The sequence below is a fragment of the Dama dama genome, chromosome 5 (assembly GCF_033118175.1).
Source record: "Dama dama isolate Ldn47 chromosome 5, ASM3311817v1, whole genome shotgun sequence".
Taxonomy (NCBI): domain Eukaryota; kingdom Metazoa; phylum Chordata; class Mammalia; order Artiodactyla; family Cervidae; genus Dama; species Dama dama.
In genome coordinates, this window is record NC_083685.1 from 20,700,489 (window position 1) to 20,719,120 (window position 18,632).

Consider the following 18,632-nt stretch of genomic DNA (forward strand, 5'->3'; position numbering starts at 1 on the left):
GTTGAGCTATTTCAAACCCTGAAAGATGATGCTGTGAAAGTGCTGCACTCACTATGTCAGCAAATTTGGAAAACTCAGCAGTGGCCACTGGACTGGAAAAGGTCAGTTTTCATTCCAATCCCAAAGAAAGGCAACTCCAAAGAATGCTCAAACTACTGCACAATTGCACTCATCTCACACGCTAGTAAAGTAATGCTTAAAATTCTCCAAGCCAGGCTTCAGCAATACATGAACTGTGAACTTGCAGATGTTCAAGCTGGATTTAGAAAAGGCAGAGGAACCAGAGATCAAATTGCCAACATCCGCTGGATCATCGAAAAAGCAAGAGAGTTCCAGAAAAACATCTATTTCTGCTTTATTGACTGTGCCAAAGCCTTTGACTATGTGGATCACAATAAACTGTGGAAAATTCTGAAAGAGATGGGAATACCAGATCGCCTGACCTGCCTCTTGAGAAACCTGTATGCAGGTCAGGAAGCAACAGTTAGAACTGGACATGGAACAACAGACTGGTTCCAAATAGGAAAAGGAGTACGTCAAGCCTGTATATTGTCAACTTACATGCAGAGTACATCAGCTGGAATCAAGATTGCCAGGAGAAATATTAATAACATTAGATATGCAGATGACACCACCCTTATGGCAGAAAGTGAAGAAGAACTAAAGAGCCTCTTGATGAAAGTGAAAGAGGAGAGTCAAAAAGTTGGCTTAAAGTTCAACATTCGGAAAACTAAGATCACGGCATCTGGTCCCATCACTTCATGGCAAATAGATGGGGAAACAGTGGAAACAGTGGCTGACTTTATTTTTCTGGGCTCCAAAATCACTGCAGATGGTGATTGCAGCCATGAAATTAAAAGACACTTACTCCTTTGAAGGAAAGTTATGACCAACATAGACTGCAGCATATTAAAAAGCAGAGACATTACTTTGCCAACAGAGGTCTGTATAGTCAAGGCTATGGTTTTTCCAGTGGTCATGTATGGATGTGAGAGTTGGACTATAAAGAAAGCTGAGTGAGGAACAATTGATGCTTTTGAACTGTGGTGTTGGAGAAGACTCTTGAGAGTCCCTTGGACTGCAAGGAGATCCAACCAGTCCATCCTAAAGGAGATCAGTCCTGGGTGTTCATTAGAAGGACTGATGTTGAAGCTGAAACTCCAATACTTTGGCCACCTGATGCGAAGAGCTGACTCATTTGAAAAGACCCTGATGCTGGGAAAGATTGAGAAGGGGACGACAGAGGATGAGATGGTTGGATGGCCTCACCGACTCGATGAACACGGGTTTGGGTGGACTCAGGGAGTTGGTGATGGACAGGGAGGCCTGGCGTGCTGCGGTTCATGGGATCGCAAAGAGTCAGACACGACTGAGCGGCTGAACTGAGCTGAAAAGCTTCCTGAATGAATTGTACACGTGCATGAAACAATCCAGTGGTGAACACAAGAATGATACAGTGATCTTAAGTCTCCGACCTAACTTCATCGGAAATAAATGAATATTTATTTTGTCCCAGGCAGTGGATCCCCACCATCAGTCTCTTTTGCCTATCTAGGGCTCCGGGATTGGGGTACATTTCTGTCCACTCCCTCCGGACCTACTGTCGTTTGGCCAGGACGCGGTGTTGTGCTGCCATCTGCCTCCGACCGGCGGGGACCTCCGACCGGCGGGGAGAGTGTGCGAGCCGGGGCAAAATCCCTCCCTCCCAAATGCCTGCTCGGTGTGGAAAGGCGCCCGGAGCCTACGTAGTTGCACTGGACGAATGGCACTACTCCAGCCGGGTTCCCGCCGCCCGCTTTTATTCGCCAGAAGTTGGCTTTCCACTCTCTTGCTGCAAGGGTGCCTTTCCCGCCTTCCGGAACTTTGCGAATGGAGTGCTGTTTCCGGTCGGCCGGCTTGGCGACTGGAAACGGAAGTGCTCCCGGGATGAGTCCGGGTAGTAGCTCGGTGGCTGAGCGCACCATGGAGCACGTGACGGAGGGTTCCTGGGAGTCGCTGCCGGTGCCGCTGCATCCGCAGGTGCTGAGTGTCTTGCGGGAGCTCCGTTTTCCGTACATGACGCCCGTGCAGGTACTCGGCATGGGCCCTGGGGGAGGAGGGCCCTCGATGCGAAGGGGGCAGGCTGGGAAAGGGAGACTCAGAGCTGGGACTTTTTTTGTCATGTCGTCTTTCAGCTTCCCCGACTTGGGTGATGCCTAGCTGGTTAATGATCGCCAGGCAGAGGCGGCAGGCGGCCGCGCGCCTGTACCAGGGTTTTCATAACACTGCTCCTCCATCCGCTCTTAGGTGCTGGGATTTAAGTGCCTGGCTCATAGCCTACTCTTTTTAAGTTCGTATCCCGCTCTTAAGTACCTGGTTCGTATCCTGGCCCTGCCCTCTGTATATTTGTGAGACCTTGAGCAAATGACTTAACCCTTCTGTGCTTCATTTCCTTTCCGTGTGAAATGATGAAAATAGTATTACCTAAGAGTTGTTGTGAGGATTACCTAAGACAATGTTATGGACACTCAGTAAATGTAACCTGTTGTCTTGTTATGTGGGCTAAGTGAAGTGTCTTGGTCCAGCTCACTCATTTATTCAAGTAATTTCTCGAGGACAAACTGTGTATCAGGTACTCTTTTAGGCTCTGGGGATTTTGCAGTGTTGGTCCCCACTCATGGCTCGTGCTTTTTAATGCAGAAGAGAGAGAAGGGAGTAAAGAAATAAGGTAATTTCAACTGGTGATCAGTATTGTGGAGGAGACAGTGACAACAAAGTACAGGGCGGAAGGTAAGATAGAGAAGGCCTCTTGGAGGAGGTGTTATCAAGCTGATACCTGAATGAGAAAGAGCTGGCCAAGGGATGACTTGGGGGCAGGATATTCCCGCCGAGAGAAATGCCAGTCCAAATGGAATGAGCTTGGAGGGACAGAAAGAAGGCCTTTGTGGCTGGGGCATCTTGAGTAGTGTAAGAGATGAGCAAACCGGGTGCTGACCATGCAGGGTCTTACTTGTGGGATCTTGTATTTTATTCTGAATGTAGTGGGAGGCTGCAGGAAGAGAAGGGCTGTGACTGCTGTATAGAGAATGGACTTTAGGGGAGTAAGAGAAGCAGTGAGGCCATCCACTAGGAGGCCGTTGTAAAGTTAGAGGTGACGGTGGCTTGGAGTAGAGAGGAAGTTGTGGATATTGAAGAGTTGCTTTTGAGATAGCTTTAGGGTTGCTGAGGGACCAGATGTGGGGGTCAGGTAAGAGGAATCTAGAGGGACCCTGAGGTTTTTGTCTTTAGTGACTGGGTGACTGGTGGTATCGTTTACTAAGGTGAGGAAAGCTGGGAGGGTCACAGTCTTCAAAGGAAAAATCTAGAGTCCTGTTTTGAAATGTTGAGATGTGCATAGGCTCCTCAGGAAAGGTGTGGAGGACGCAAGCAGTGCTGTGTGTCATGCCTTGGGACTGTTGAGCAGAGAGGGCCCAATATTTGCCATTGGAGTCCGCGGTCTAAGTGCTGTCCCCTATGGTAGCCACTCGCATATGACTATTAAGAACACTTGAAACATGGTGAGTCCAAATTGAGATGTACTCTAAATATAAAAATCTATAATGGATTTTGAGGACTTAGCATGAAAGACAAATGAAAAACATCTCATTCATTTTTAAAATATTGCTTACACATCGAGCCGACAATATTTTGGATGATATTAGGTTAAGTAAAATATAAATAAAAATTCATTTTGTCTATTTCTTTTTGTTTAAAAAAAATATATATATATTTATTTATTCATTTGGCTGCATCAGCTCATAGTTGCATTATGCAGGACCCTTCGTTGTGGGCACAGACTGTCTAGTTGTGGCACACAGACTCCAGAGTGTGTGGGCTTCAGTAGCTGTGGTGTGCAGGCTTAGTTGCTCCACAGCACGTGGAATCTTAGTTCCCTGACCAGGGATCGAACCCAGGCCCCTGCATTGCAAGGCGAATTCTTAACCACTGGACCACCAGGGGAGTCCCTGTTTTTACTTTTCTTAGTGTGGCTACTAGATGAGTATGTGACTCACATTATATTTCTTTTTTTTTTTTTTTTAAGTATAACTGATTTACATTGTTGTGTCAATCTCTGCTATATAGCGGAGTGACTCAGTTTTATACATAGATACATTCTTTTTTAAATATTCTCTTCCATTATGTTTTATCCTAGGAGATTGGATATAGTTCCCTGTGCTATACAGTCGGAACTTGTTTCTCCATTTCTAAATGTGATAGGTTGCACCTATCAACCGCAAATTCCCAGTCCCTCCCCTCCCCCACTGTTCCTTGGCAACCACAAGTCTCATCTCTTACCATATGTATTTCTGTTGGGCAGCAGTGGTCCATAGCAGAGTTCTCAGTCTCTGCGCTCTTGATATCTTGGACTGGATGATTCTTTGTTATATGAAACGGTCCTGGGTGTTGTGGGTTGTTTAATAGCATCTCTGGGCTGTACTTACTCAGTGCTAGAAACAAACCACGTTCTGCTTCCCCTGCCCCGTTCTGACTACTTACAACATCTCCAGTTACCTTACAGTGACTGCCACATGTTCCCTGAGACTTACTTGTGCCAAGGCAGTTAGGAAAGTCCTGCATGTGCTGCGATGGGTGAGCTCAGGCTCTGGGGACAAGGCGTGGAGTCCTTGGGAGGTGGGAAGGGGGAAACTTTAAAGCCAGGATCTGAGTCTGCTTCAGGTTCAGCTGCTCGTTGCTGCAATCAAAGGGCCAGGCCCCTGGTAAACCTGTGGGTTCTCAGTGGTGTTTATAATGAAAGAGCCCGTTTGAATCGTTATTTTGTGCTACGAGGATCGGAAGGAACCTTAAAAAACCACTGTCTTCAACCCCTTCCTGGTCTAGAGAGGAAGAGTAGGCGAGGCAGGGCTAGAACTCAGGACTCCCAACTCAACTCGCTTCCCCTGCATGCCTGTCTGCGTAGACACCACGCCGTGTTACCTGTGACCTGACCATACTGAGGTCCCTGGTGGAGACTGATCAGAGTCCACTCTGCGGTGGGATCCAGTGTGACCAAGGCCAGCGCCGTGTTCCTTGGGCTTTGGGCCTCGTCTGTGGTGTCACGGCATCCCATAACTGGTAATTTGCCATCTCTCGTTTCAGTCCGCAACCATCCCTCTGTTCATGAAAAACAAAGACGTTGCTGCAGAAGCGGTGAGTACGTTATGTCAGCGCAGCCCGTTCTCCCGTTTGCCCTCCAGAAAGAACTTGGAGGAAAAGCAAACCTCAGCTTCCTCCCCTTTCAGGTCACAGGTAGTGGCAAAACCCTCGCTTTCGTCATCCCCATTGTGGAAATTCTCCTGAGGAGGGAAGAGAAGTTAAAGAAGAGTCAGGTGAGGAGACCAAGCACTTTATTTTCCCCGAGTCATCGGAGAGTTCACAGTTGAGGAAAAAGCTAGTCAAAAGCTTGAAAAAAGGAGAAAAGTACAGTGTGTCCTCATGACTTGCAGATTCTGTGTTTGTGAATTTGGCTGCTCCTTAGCATGTAGCTGTAGCTCCCCAGGCAGCAGTCACCATGCTTTCGTGCTCATGGTGGCCTTGCCTGGGGCAGCGACACTGATGCCACATTCCCAGCTGAGCCTGAACAGGGTGACACTGCCTTCTTGTTCCTGCTCTCAGACTGTAAACAGGGGTCCTTTCCCTGGTCTACATACTGCTGTGATGTCTTTTTGTGTGTGTGGTGATTTCACTGTTTAAAATGACCCCCAAACCTAGTGCCAAAGCACTGCTGAGCATTCCTGAGCGCAAGGAGGCTGTGGTGAGCCTTACGGAGAAAATATGTGTTACATAAGCGTCGTTCAGGCATGCATGATGGTGCTCTCGCTCTGAGTTCATCGTTAATGAATCAACAGTGTATATTCAACGAGATACCTTTATTTATTTAACTGAAGTATACTTATAAAGTAAGGTGTCTTTAAACAGACATGTGTGTAAAACAAGCTTATGTACTGTTAGGTTGACAAAAACATGACCAGAGGCTTGCAGGAACCTAACCCCACTTCCCTAGGAGCCATGGTTCAGTATTGGTAACGTAACGTTTGGGCACTTTGTAGAGAACTGACTGTAATTCAGACTACAGCTGACCCTTGAACAACGGGTTTGAGTGGTGCGGGTCCACTTAAGTGCGGGTTTTATCAGCAGTGAATAACTATAGGTCTCTGCCAACTGATAGTTTAGTCCCTCCATGTGGAATGGGATCAAACCCACACAGAGGAATCAAACCAGTTATACCCTGTTACATGGAGGGCCGACTTTAAATTACAGGTGGATTTTTAACTGTGCTTCCCAGGTGACACAGTGATAAAGGATCTGCCTGCCAGTGTAGAAGACGCAGGATGTTCAGGTTCAGTCCTGGGGTCAGGAAGATCCCCTGGAGGAGGAAATGGCAACCCACTCCTGTATTCTTGCCTAGAAAATCCCATGGACAGAGGAGCCTGGTGGGCTCCTGTCCATGGGGTCACAAAAGAGTTGGACATGACTGAACACAAGTACTTTTTCTACTGTGCAGAGGGTTGGTGCCCCTAACCGCCCTCCTGCCACCCCCATCTTTCAAGGTTCAACTCTAGTTGATACGCACTATGACCACGCACTGCTGGAAAAGCCCAGGAAGTAGTTTCTCTGGAAACTTTCCTCCATGAGGTGGAGGGTGCCGGTTGTGGAGTTTCAGCTCTGTAAGCTGCAGGCTCTGCTAATCATGTCCCTTCCTGCCACGTGGTTAGGTGGGCGCCATAATCATCACACCCACGCGAGAGCTGGCTGTTCAGATAGACGAGGTCCTGTCTCATTTCACGAAGCCCTTCCCACAGTTTAGGTAAGTTGGGCGCAGAGTCCCAAACTTTCAGCCATGGGCTGCAATTCCTCCTGACCTCAGAGACCCTTCTCTCATTTCAGCCAGATTCTCTGGATTGGAGGCAGGAATCCTGGAGAAGATGTTGCCAGATTTAAGGAGCTTGGGTAAGTTGCCTTGCTGCTTTGCTTGCTCTTGACATTGAACTTGATGCATGATCAAGACCTAACTAGAAACGCCCCCTTCAGTCACCCCCCTCTCTACAAAAAGTTTTTTCTTGCTGCCAACCTCCCATTTTGCTCACTGGTTAATGGTCTTGTCTCTGCCGAGGTGGTTCCTGACCTCGCCTTGAGACTCAGATAATCCACTGGTCTCCCTGGCATCTGACTGGCATCTTACAGCTTTTGCGGAAACATCTGAAATAAGAGCTTGGAATTTTCATCCCTACACTTGTACCTCACGTGGACTTTCCTATTCATCTTTCCCCTGTATGCCTCTCCTGAGGTCGGGGAGTCAGCCTTGACTCCTCATCGTCCCCACCACCCCTCCTCTCAGTTAACGTCACCAGATCCTTGGCATTTTCTCTCTGAAGCACATCTCTTAACTGGTCAACTTTCCCATCAGCACCTCTTCTGCTCGTTTCTCCCTTGAACTCTAGTAACTGCTCTTTCTCTCTCTCCTGTGTGTTTCTTTACCTTTTTAAAAAATTAATCTGTTCATTATTTATTTTTGGCTGCTTGGGATCTTAGTTGCAGCACGCAGGCTCTCTAGTTGTGGTTCGAGGGCTCAGTTGTCCCGCTGGCATGTGGGATCTTAGTTCCCCAACCAGTTATCGAACCCGTGTTCCCTGGATTGCGCGGTGGATTCTTAACCAGGGGGTTATCCACTCTCCACCAGCATGCCAGTCAGGTCGTGTCACTCATTGAAAGCCCTCTAGTGGCTCCTGCTGGCCGTTAGGACGGACCCCGGTCTTGGTGTCGGCAGTCTGTACTGCCGCCGTCTCCCAGTCCGCCCTGCTGTTACGGTGAGCTGGCTTTCGCTGGGTATTGTACGTGCCCTGCTCCTTTGCATCCCCAGGCGGCTCATGAAAGTCAGGGTGGTGTTGGTCTCGCAGCATTTTACCTTCAGGGCCTAACAAGGAGCGGAGCAGACAGCAGGTGTTTAGTAAACATTTAGAATAAATGTTTGAATACACGATGGCAGTCAGCCTGTGGCATTTTATTGTCCCACTATGAATAATAGTCGGTAATGAGCAGCGATAGTTTTTGTGCCCAGTTTGTCAGTGAATTCTTGATAAAGAAAACTCCTTTTCTTGAGCGCTTGCTGTGTCCAGCTACGACGGGAGATGCTTTGCAGTGGGGGTCACAGACTCGACGTCATACAGGGGTCAGAGGAAAATATAAACGTCTGAAGTGGGGCTGGGTGGGGACTGGGAGAAACAGGCTAGTTTATGCCCGAATACTCATCTCCAGCTGACATGTTGCTACAGGACTCTGTGTTGCCAGGTTTTTAATTTTTTGTCATCCAGATTTTTTTAACATTTGCATGTAATTCACATTAAAAAAAAAATAATAATAACTTTCCTGCAGGTACCCAGGCTGTGTGGGGGCCACATTTGGCCTTCAGTCTGCCAGTTTGTGATCTTTACATAAAATTGTCTCTAGTTCTGTTGACATTCACATTTTATAGATGAGTGACCTGGGGCCTAACGCAGTCGAATAAAGCCATGGTCCTTTCAGTAAAGGCCTGGATAGTAATTATTTTAGCTTCGTCAATCACACAGTCTGGGTCATTACAGCTCCCCTCTGCTGTTAGTGTGTGAAGGCCTCCAGAGGCAACCCATGGTGAAGGAGGATGCAGAGTTACGTGCCAATAAAATGTCACAGAAACAGCGAAGGCCAAATTTGGCCAAAGGGCGTTTGCTGAGCCCTGTCCTCAATCTCAGTTTGGAACTCAGACCTGTCCCCTCATGGCGCAGCCTTCTCCTCCCACTCTGGTGGTCTCCCTTCTCGTCTGTGGGATTTTAGATGATGTTTTTGGAGGCATAGGGCTTCCCAGGTGACTCAGTGTTAAAGAATCCACCTGCCAATGCAGGAGGTGCAGGAGACTGTGGTTTGATCCCTGGGTGGGGAAAATCCCCTGGAGAAGGGAACGGCAACCCACTCCAGTATTCTTGCCTGGGAAATCCCATGGACAGAGGACCTGGTGGGCTTCAGTTCATGGGGTCGTAAAAGAGTCGGACATGACTGAGCCCTCATGCACAGGGGGATACAGCAATTGTGTTTGGAATCACAAAGGTCCCTGAGATTCACTGAGTGCAATAAATGTTAACTTTCTTTTCCTAGTGGGAATATCATCGTGGCAACCCCAGGCCGCCTGGAGGACATGTTCCGAAGGAAGGCTGAGGGCCTCGATCTGGCCAGCAGCGTGAGGTCCCTGGAGGTCCTGGTATTGGATGAAGCAGACAGGCTTCTGGACATGGGTTTTGAGACAAGGTACTGAAGTTTGGACTTAATGCATGTTGGGTGACACAGGGTGGAAAGGACCCCAAGGTGGAATTCCTTTATCACTTGGTGACTATATCTCTGTTACCTGCATGTGAATTTCATATCATTAGGTTGTTTGATCCATCAAATTCTCCCACACTGTTTAAATTTCAGTTGTTCTATCTTTGATGCATTTTCCTTCATGGCTCTGTAAAAGTTTTTGTGTGTTTTAAAGAATTAAATAGCTTTATTGGGATCCAGTTCATATGTTACACAGTTTGCTCAATTAAATAGTGTGCAGCTCAATAGTTTTTAGTCTCAAAAAGTTTTGTCTTAATTTCACTCTTTTAATTGTCCCCCCATTATAAGAGTTGACTTATATGTTTATATTGAAGAAACTTTGGGAAAATAAGAAGAAATAAAGATCACCCATAATCTCACCTCCCAGTAATAGCTACTGTAAATATTGTTACGGTTTCCCATCTTCTAAAATACCTGTTTAGTATCATAAAACACCCTTTGTTCATTATGTTGATAAGCAAGGGGTTAAGATGAGCCCTTCTTTTTTTAGCATAAATACCATCCTGGAGTTTTTGCCAAAGCAGAGGAGAACGGGCCTTTTCTCAGCCACTCAGACACAGGAAGTGGAGAACCTGGTGAGAGCAGGCCTGCGGAACCCCGTGCGCATCTCCGTGAAGGAGAAGGGCGTGGCGGCCAGCAGCACCCAGAAAACCCCTTCCCGCCTGGAGAACTACTACATGGTGAGCACTGGGTGTTCTCACTGACTCCTGCCGGTCAGTGACGATGATGACTGGGGTTAACAGTGTTGTTTACTTGAGACTGAAATTTGCCAACAATGGTTCTGAAGTGTTCTCACAAAAAATTCAAAAGGTGAAGTAAGGTGGTAGGTGTATTAACTTGATTATGACAGTCATTTCACTGTGTGTATGTATGTTAAGTCATCACATAGTACACCTTAAACATACATTACTACCTGTATATGTTTTTACTATATAAATGTGCTTAAATATATACCATTTTTATTTGCCAATTGTACCTCAGTAAAGCTGGAAAAAGTAGAACCAGTATTGTTGGTCAAAGCAGCTTACTGAAAAAATTACCAATTTTTTTTTGACTCGTACTACTTTGAATAAGCTTGGTTCCATTTTTCTTTTGAAATGATCAGCTATAAGAATTGTTTGAACAGCTTATTAGATTTTCAAGTAAGTAACTTTTTACTTACTTGAAAAATGATTTTCAAGTACTTTTTTCTTAACTTTCACTGTCTGTATGTTTTATCAATATGGTATACCAGGTTCCCACTAATATATGTTGACTCTTAGCAGTTAAAACAAAAAGCAAGCAAAAATTAATAATGATGAGTGTTCTGTGGATTAGCTTTCAGTTTTCTAGGTAACTTAAGTCTGTAAAATGATACCCTGAGGCACCTTTGAAAGTGCAGCATTTGGGGACAGGGCTGGGATATATGGTATGTGTGATGATACTTGTCATTCAGCAAGTAAATGAATAAGTAAGTTAATGTGGACATAACTGTGTTTTAAGCATACTCTCCAGGGATGGTGTCCTTGGGCCTCCTACCCCCAAGTGATCAAACTTTTTGACCTGTGCACGGGGCCTGCTGGGTACAGGCATGGGACACACTGGGTTCCCAGCCCGTCACCATGAGCTTGAGTTAGAGAAGGGCACAGCTGAAACACAAAATCCAATGATAGACTCTCTGAAGGAGCCTTTTCGGGTGACAGTGTTCTGCTCTGTAACCTAAATGTCTGGTGTGTTCATTTTGCAGCTGGGAGTTGCTCAGTTTAGCTTCCCTGGTGGCTCAGATGGTAAAGCATCCACCTGCAATGCGGGAGACCCAGGTTCCATCTCTGGGTTGGGAAGATTCCTTGGAGAAGGAAATGGCAACCCACTCCAGTACTCTTGCCTAGAAAATCCCATGGACGGAGGAGCCTGGCAGGCTACAGTCCATGGGGTCGCAAAGAGTCAGACGCGACTCAGCAACTTCACTTTCACTTTCTTTCAATTTGCAGCAGTAAATCCTAGCTGCTGCTGCCCTTCCTCACCAGGCAGCGGGAGGGCTTTTCGGAATGATTGTTAGTAGTGAGTCCCCTCCTTCTGTACTCTCTGGTCACTGGCTCAAGCCAGGAGGTATCTAGAGAGGATGGTCAGCCAGGGTGGCCAGGCCAGTGTCCCTGCTTGCCAGGGCACCTCTATATCGTCAGCCAGGGAACAGGGTTTTTCTTTTGGCCGAGAGGGGCTCCCCAGCTCCTGAGCACGGCGATGTGTTTGTAGAGAAAGTGGGCCATTTCCAAATTAGTGTCCCGAGTGCTGTGGACTGTAAGGGCGATGAGGTTGCCATCCTTTGTGTCAGTTCTTGGAGGGTCCCGGGGTAGGCGGGTCAAGGCAGAAGAGTTGGCAAATCAGAAAACCGCCTCTGGTGCAGCTGTCAGGAGGATGTTTTTGAAATCAGACTGGGGATGTTACACTTGGTGTTGCTGTTTCTGCTTGCGGCCAGGCTGGTAGAGTCGGGTGGCCGGCTCTCCCTAGGGGAGAGAGGCGGCCGTGGACAGTGAGGTGGTTAAGGGCAGGGGTGCACAGGTGCACATATCCGCTTTGTCCCTTCCTAACCGGACCAAGTGGACTTGCCAGTTCATCACCAGTAAAATGGGGGCTCAGGGAGCACCCGCTTCATAGGGTTGCTCTGAGGGTTGGTTTATTAAAGCACATGAAGGTCTTAGGCCAATGCTTAGTACATAGTACGTACTAATAAATTAGCTTTGGAACCCACTGTGGCTGCTGTTGCATTCTGTTCTTTTGCATTCATTTAAGCAACTGCATTTAGAAATGTCTGAGTATGTGAGAAAAATTCCAAATTGAGGATCTGGTTTCAGTATTAATAAAAATAGGGGGAATGCATTCAGGTGGATTTACATGTCTTCAATTTGGGAGCCTGAAAGGTGCTCCAGTCTGTCTCCATGGAGGTCTGTGAAGTAATTCTGTGCAGTCCATTCTGGAAATCTGTGTTCACCTCAGAGCAGTGATTTCTGAACATGGCCATGCCTCAGAATCTCATGGGTGCTGTTAAATAATACTGACCCTTGGGTCCAATTCCAGAACTGCGACCTGTCGTCTTTATGCTGTATCTGAGGACCTGTACTGTAAAGCCCTCCCCTGGGGATGGTGTTACAGCTGGCATGGTGCTGGTGGCATGTTGGGGTTTGGGAGGTACTTACTGTGCTGAGTGACTCGCTGTCCTCAGTTACATGATTTCTGAGCTCAGTGGACTGAGTAACATCCTGGTGAAAGTCTTCCTCTTTGTGGAGGAAGTTAGAGTCCTTAAAATTTAAGGCCCAAACTGAAAATAGTTGTGGGGTTGTTCTTATTGTCAGCAAATTTGTCTTTATTTTTTTGGTTTTCCTTTTTATTTTGCAGGTCTGTAAGGCAGATGAGAAATTTAATCAGTTGGTACATTTTCTTCAAAATCATAAGCAGGAGAAACATCTGGTCTTCTTCAGGTAATCCTTCTGGGGTTCAGCTATCCCTGGAATGTGCACGTGTGTGTAGCCTTCAGGTTTGGAATTCCTTTTAGGTTTGTCCTCTGTTACAAGTTTGTTTATCTGCAAGTGACTGAAAACCCAACTTCTGCAGCTCAAGCAGGAGGGGTTTATTTTTCTCCTGTAAAAAGAAGTCCAGAGGTAGGCAGTTCCTAACATTGGTTTCTGTCTCAGCAACGTCAAGGCCAGTGTTTCTCTGACTGTCTTGGTCTTTCCTTCCTGTAGATCAACTCTAGTTTTGAGAAGACCACTGTGACATCCCCTGTCACATCTGCATTGGAAGCAGATAAAAGAGGAAAGGCAGAGGGAAGGGCAGTACTTGCTATATTTGACTCTTTTAATCAGAAAAGCAAAAGGCTTTCCCAGACAACACTTGCCCCTGACCCTGGCTGACTTCTGCTTTCATTGGATGGTCAAAGATGGTTCACCTGACACCCCCTCACTGTGAGAGGTGGATAAATGAGTGGGTAGCTGTCCCAGCCTCTGTAATAGAGGCAGATGAGGGAGGAATTGGTTGGGATGGTGTTTAATCAGCCAGCCTAGTGCCTGCCACGCTGGGGTATGTCCTTTTGTCAGAGTGCAAAAGAGGAACAGATGCGTGCATTCTTGGGCTGTTTTTTCCTCCATATATACCTACAGTGGTGTTCTTTGGCATACCCAAAGAATTTCATGTTTCTTTTCCATCCATTATTTCACCAGTAAAATGCAGTAACTATATTGACCCATAGTTAGAAATACAACCTGATTCTCTGTCTCTCTCTCACACACACACACACACACACACGCACACACACACATGCAACTGAAATGAAGATTTCACAGAACTGCCCTTGACTAGGTGGGAGGCATTCTGATGCTCTTTTCTGTTCCGCTCTGATTTTTTAAAAATGCTGGTCCAGATTCACTAAATTGATTTTAGGACCCACCAGATTACTTTCAGGATCTGTGGGTTGTGGCCCTTGGTGTGTAAAACTGCATCCTTATATATGATGTGACTCGTGGAAAACAGCGGGGAATCTGGCAGTGGTCACTTGGCACAGATCTTTAAAAATATTTTCTATTTTGGCTGTGTTGGGTCTTTGTTGCAGCACATGGCCTTTCTTCAGTTGTGGCAGGCAGGCTTCTCTTACTGTAGTGCAAGGGCTCAGTTGCCCCATGGCATGTGGAATCTTAGTTCCCTGACCAGGAATCAAAGCCCCGTGTCTCTTCTTCCCAGCACCTGCGCCTGTGTGGAATACTACGGAAAGGCTCTGGAGGCCCTGGTGAAGGGTGTGAAGATAATGTGCATTCATGGAAAGATGAAATACAAGCGCAATAAGATCTTCATGGAGTTCCGCAAATTGCAGAGGTGAGTTGGCTTCTCTGGAGACGGCAGTTATCCAGCCACTCTGCTCTTCTGCAGGTTGCTCTGCCTCTAGACCTTCTCGTCTGTTGTTGGAACCCTCTTCCTTCTCTAACCCGGTCGTCACGTCTTCTCCCCCTACTCTGCCGTGAGCCCATTACACTTTGCTACACTGACTTCCTTCTTTGTCAACTTCCCTGCTCAGTTGTAAGCTCCATAAGAACAGGAACCTGTGTGTTATGTTCATTCTTGAACTGCCCACTATCTGGCCCAGGTCTGGCCCAGGGTTTGGTAAACTGTTTGTTGAATGAATGGGTAGACAGAGTGGATGGGAGAAACCCATTGAAGGTTCCGGGTTGACTACACAATAGGGAAGCTGTGTCTCTGGAGACTATAAGTTGACTCTGTTTGTGCATAGAAATAATACTTTTCTGTTTTTCTTGATCATTGAACATTCTGGCTACATTAAAAACAATCTTTTAGGCAAAGTGATAGACTTGATGATTACATATCACTATGAGAGGGAAAATTTCATTTGTTTTTTTTAAATGGCTGCGAAGGATTAGACCAAATATAGTGTTTTTGGGTTTTTTCCTTCCCCAACTGAAATATGCTAATTAAAAAAATCTTTTCATTATTTTTCATTCATCTTTTCATTATCTCCCCACCTCTTTACAAATTTCACTGAGAACTTGTGAAGTCCTAGAGATTCTTAGGAGGAAGAAAAATCAAAATGTTATTGCTGTATATTTGCTTCCATGAGATTCTGCAACCTGTTTTTACTGTCATCATCTTCAAATTAGTAACAGCTGCTTGATGGTGAGGAAATGGTGGTCTCCTTACTCAGATGGTGTTTTCTTATTTTCTAGTGGGATTTTAGTGTGCACTGATGTGATGGCCCGAGGAATAGATATTCCTGAAGTAAACTGGGTTTTGCAGTATGATCCTCCCAGTAACGCCAGGTACAGAGAACGTTACTTGCTCTGTTTAGGAATCTAGTCTTAATGAAACAGGAATCGTGAGGAAGGTAAACATAATGATGGTTGTCAAAACATTATGAAATAGCAAAAGTCGGGGAACCTGGTGCATCATCACTGATAGGTCAGTAGTGATACTGTGTTGTATTTTCAGATACCTTTTAAAGTTCTTGCAGAAATGCACATGAATAGAGTGTTTAAAGGAAAACAACATATATACCACATATGGAGATTTCAGTTATTCTGAGAGCAAGCATGTATTTCTAGGAAATGCCTCCAAACATAGGAAAATGCCTATAAATACAAACTCTTAAGCAGTACTCGTTAATTCTGGGTGGAGTTAGGGGTTGGACTCACAAATCACTTCTATTTTCTCTTTTATATTACACTTTTCATTGTTTCCCAAATTTTTTGCTGGGACCACGTCTTCCTACCTGTATCATCAGATGGGCATAAATTTATGTTTTATAGTTGATGTTAAATGTCTAAGAGATTGCTCTCTGGTCTGCAGTGTATTTAATCTCCAGCTCTTCTAGAACACTAGTAAGTGCAGGGTTGGGACTGAGCTGTGGAGTTGGGTGGCCCCTGGTGTCGTCTGAGGCGTGTCAGCTGCATGGCCACAGGCCGGAGCTCTGCTGAACTCTCAGGCGGTGACTGTCCCCGCTCGTGTCTTCCCAGCGCCTTCGTGCATCGCTGTGGCCGCACAGCCCGCATCGGCCACGGTGGCAGCGCGCTCGTGTTTCTCCTTCCCATGGAAGAGTCGTACATCAGCTTCCTTGCAATTAACCAAAAAGTAAGCTGTCTTCCTTTTTTTCTGTGGAATTCCCAAAGCCAGGGTAGTTGGAAAAGTTCTTTTCCAGAAAGTGGTCCAGAATGTAGATTAGTTCCAGAAAGTAGTCCAGAATGTAGATTAGGGGCCGGGCTGGCGGTATCAGTGTGGGAACCTGTCCATAGCTTTATAAAAGGCTGTGGAGAGGCTCTGGGGGTCCACTGCTGGCCCCAGCTGAGCATCATTACTTGGGAACACAGACCTATGTTACCATATTTTCCAATCAGAAATCAGGATTGTTATGTAAAATCTGATTTTAAACTTTGCTTTAAAAAAATTTAAAATACTTTCTGGACCAAGTAAAATACTTGGGTTGGATTTGGGCTTCAAAGCCTCCACTGTATAAGATTAAAATGAGTGGTTTTGCCTTTGATTTTACTGGCCTGGCTCTGATGGGGTAGCCTTGGCGGGGGGAGGCGGTCCCAGCCAGAAATGACGATGTGGTCCCTGTGCAGTGCCCCCTGCAGGAGATGAAACTCCAGAAGAACACAGCTGACCTCCTTCCAAAGCTCAAGGCCATGGCCCTGGCCGACAGAGCCGTGTTTGAGAAGGGCATGAAAGCTTTTGTGTCATACATCCAGGCTTATGCCAAGCACGAGTGCAACCTCATCTTCAGATTAAAGGGTAAGTTGGATTTGCTCACCGTCTGAAACATTTGATGGTTTTTACAAGTATTACAAATATGAAGGGCTTCCCAGGTGGCGCTAGTGGTAAAGAACCTGCCCGCCAATGCTGGAAACATGAGACATGGGTTGGATTCCTGGGTTGGGAAGATCCCCTGGAGGAGGAAATGACAACCTACTCCAGTATTCTTGCCTGGAGAATCACATGGACAGAGGAGCCTGGCAGGCTACAGTCCATGGAGTCATAGAGTTGGATACCAGTTAGCAGCTGAGCACCTGTGTTGAGCACAAATATGAAACTGCTTTGTCATAGGTCCGTGTCAGGGTTGATGTTCTCCAAGCATTTAAAAGAAAGTCTTTCTGGGACTTCCCTGGCCTGGACTCTGAGCTTCCATTGCAGGGGGTAGGGGTTTGATCCCTGGTCAGGGAACTAAGAACCTGCATGCTGTGTGACATAGCCCCTCAAAAATAAAAAGTCTTCCTTGGGTTTGACTAGGTACTGGCTGCTGAGTATTCTTTTAGTAAAAATGTAACTATTTTAATTCTAATTAAAATGAGTCCATTAGATCACTTAGAAGAAATTACATTGCTATGAATATTCTATTGGTTGATGCTTATAGTCCTGTTTTGGGTGTGCTAACTCTTGATGTTTTGGTTTAATCAGATCTTGATTTTGCTAGTCTTGCTCGAGGTTTTGCCCTGCTGAGGATGCCCAAGATGCCAGAGCTGAGAGGAAAGCAGTTTCCAGATTTTGTGCCTGTGGATGTCAACACAGATACCATTCCATTTAAAGACAAAATCAGAGAAAAGCAGAGGCAGAAGCAATTATTGGAGCAGCAAAGAAAAGAGAAAACAGAAAATGACGGGAGAAGAAAATTCATAAAAAATAAAGCTTGGTCAAAGCAGAAGGCCAAAAAGGAAAAGAAGAAAAAACTGAATGAAAAAAGGAAAAGGGAAGAGGTAAAGCTGGCAATTTTTAAAATTAAATACTCAACTTAGAATTCTGAACAAATCTCACAGAAGTGTAGTGTATAGTGCCTTCTAATAGGAATTGCATAGGACTCTAAGATTTTTGTTCTCTCTTGGTGGCTTGGGTTGGGGAATGAATGTGCTGTTTGTGAAAGCTGATCTAAGAGCATGTAGTTCCCGATTGATTAAAAAGTGCTGGTTTGGGACTTCTCTAGCAGTCCAGTGGTTAGGACTCTGCACTTTCATCACCAAGGGGCCCAGGTTCAGTCTCTGGTTGGGGAACTAGAATTCCACAAGCCTCCCAGAGCAGCCAAAAAACCCCCCAAAATTTTGCTGGTTTCACTTAGAACACTGTTGCTGAGAAATTCAGTAGCTTGTTGGTCTCTTCTGCACTCAGGGTTCTGATATGGAAGATGAAGACATGGAGGAACTTCTGAATGACACAAGGCTCTTGAAAAAGTTTAAAAAAGGCAAAATTACTGAAGAAGAATTTGAGAAGGGGCTGTTGACAAGTGGCAAGAGATCAACAAACACAGCAGATTTGGAGATCTCAGATTTGGAAGATGATTTCTGATTCCTGTCCCTCAGGTGAAACGCATGGGAGTGGGGAATGTGGGGAGCTGGCCCCCACTTGGCAGACAGCTCGAGCTTCCTTCTATTGAACACCAGAACTTCGGCACCCGTTGGGAAACTGCTGTTGCAGAAACGGCAGATGTGAGGGGTTTCACGCTTGTGAGCCTTTTACTAAAAACATACCAGCCTTGAAGTCTAAGAGAAGAAAACGTAAATTTACTTAACTGTAAATAATAGATGTCAATATTTATTTTGATGGGCTACTTAAAGAGCTCATTCTTCGGTGGCTATTTTCTACTTATTAAACTTATTTAATATAAAGCTATTGAAGTAGATTTGATTTGAGAGCTTTTAAAAGTTCCTCAGTGTTTTCCGGCACCTGAGCTCCCTTCCCTGGGTGTCTTTACCTCTGGACCTTCAGTTCTCTCTTTGATGTACTGAGCTGACACCCACACAGCC

General features: G+C 45.9%; 1 protein-coding gene across 2 annotated transcripts; it reads left to right on the forward strand.

Annotated features, from left to right (window-relative positions):
* The first annotated feature begins 1,931 nt into the window (after nt 1–1,931).
* Nucleotides 1,932–18,494, forward strand: DDX55 (DEAD-box helicase 55). 2 transcript variants are annotated; one of them, XM_061142067.1, is made up of 14 exons: nt 1,932–2,070; nt 5,116–5,166; nt 5,259–5,345; nt 6,732–6,823; nt 6,904–6,966; nt 9,145–9,294; nt 9,857–10,046; nt 12,739–12,821; nt 14,077–14,208; nt 15,072–15,164; nt 15,858–15,972; nt 16,464–16,632; nt 17,296–17,591; nt 17,998–18,494. In XM_061142067.1, the coding sequence occupies exons 1-14, from the start codon at nt 1,963–1,965 to the stop codon at nt 18,172–18,174; spliced, it is 1,806 nt and encodes a 601-aa protein (XP_060998050.1). In that variant the 5' UTR covers nt 1,932–1,962; the 3' UTR covers nt 18,175–18,494. The 2 variants fall into 2 exon arrangements, with proteins under 2 accessions (XP_060998050.1, XP_060998051.1); XM_061142068.1 differs by lacking the exon at nt 15,072–15,164.
* Nucleotides 18,495–18,632: the final 138 nt, after the last annotated feature.

Excerpts from the sequence above, each read along its gene's own strand:
- DDX55 (XM_061142067.1), top strand. The coding sequence starts at position 1,963 with ATGGAGCACGTGACGGAGGGTTCCTGGGAGTCGCTGCCGGTGCCGCTG. Across the intron at positions 16,633-17,295 it reads CCTCATCTTCAGATTAAAGG|ATCTTGATTTTGCTAGTCTT; the intron begins GTAAGTTGGATT and ends TGGTTTAATCAG. Across the intron at positions 17,592-17,997 it reads AAAAAAGGAAAAGGGAAGAG|GGTTCTGATATGGAAGATGA; the intron begins GTAAAGCTGGCA and ends TTCTGCACTCAG.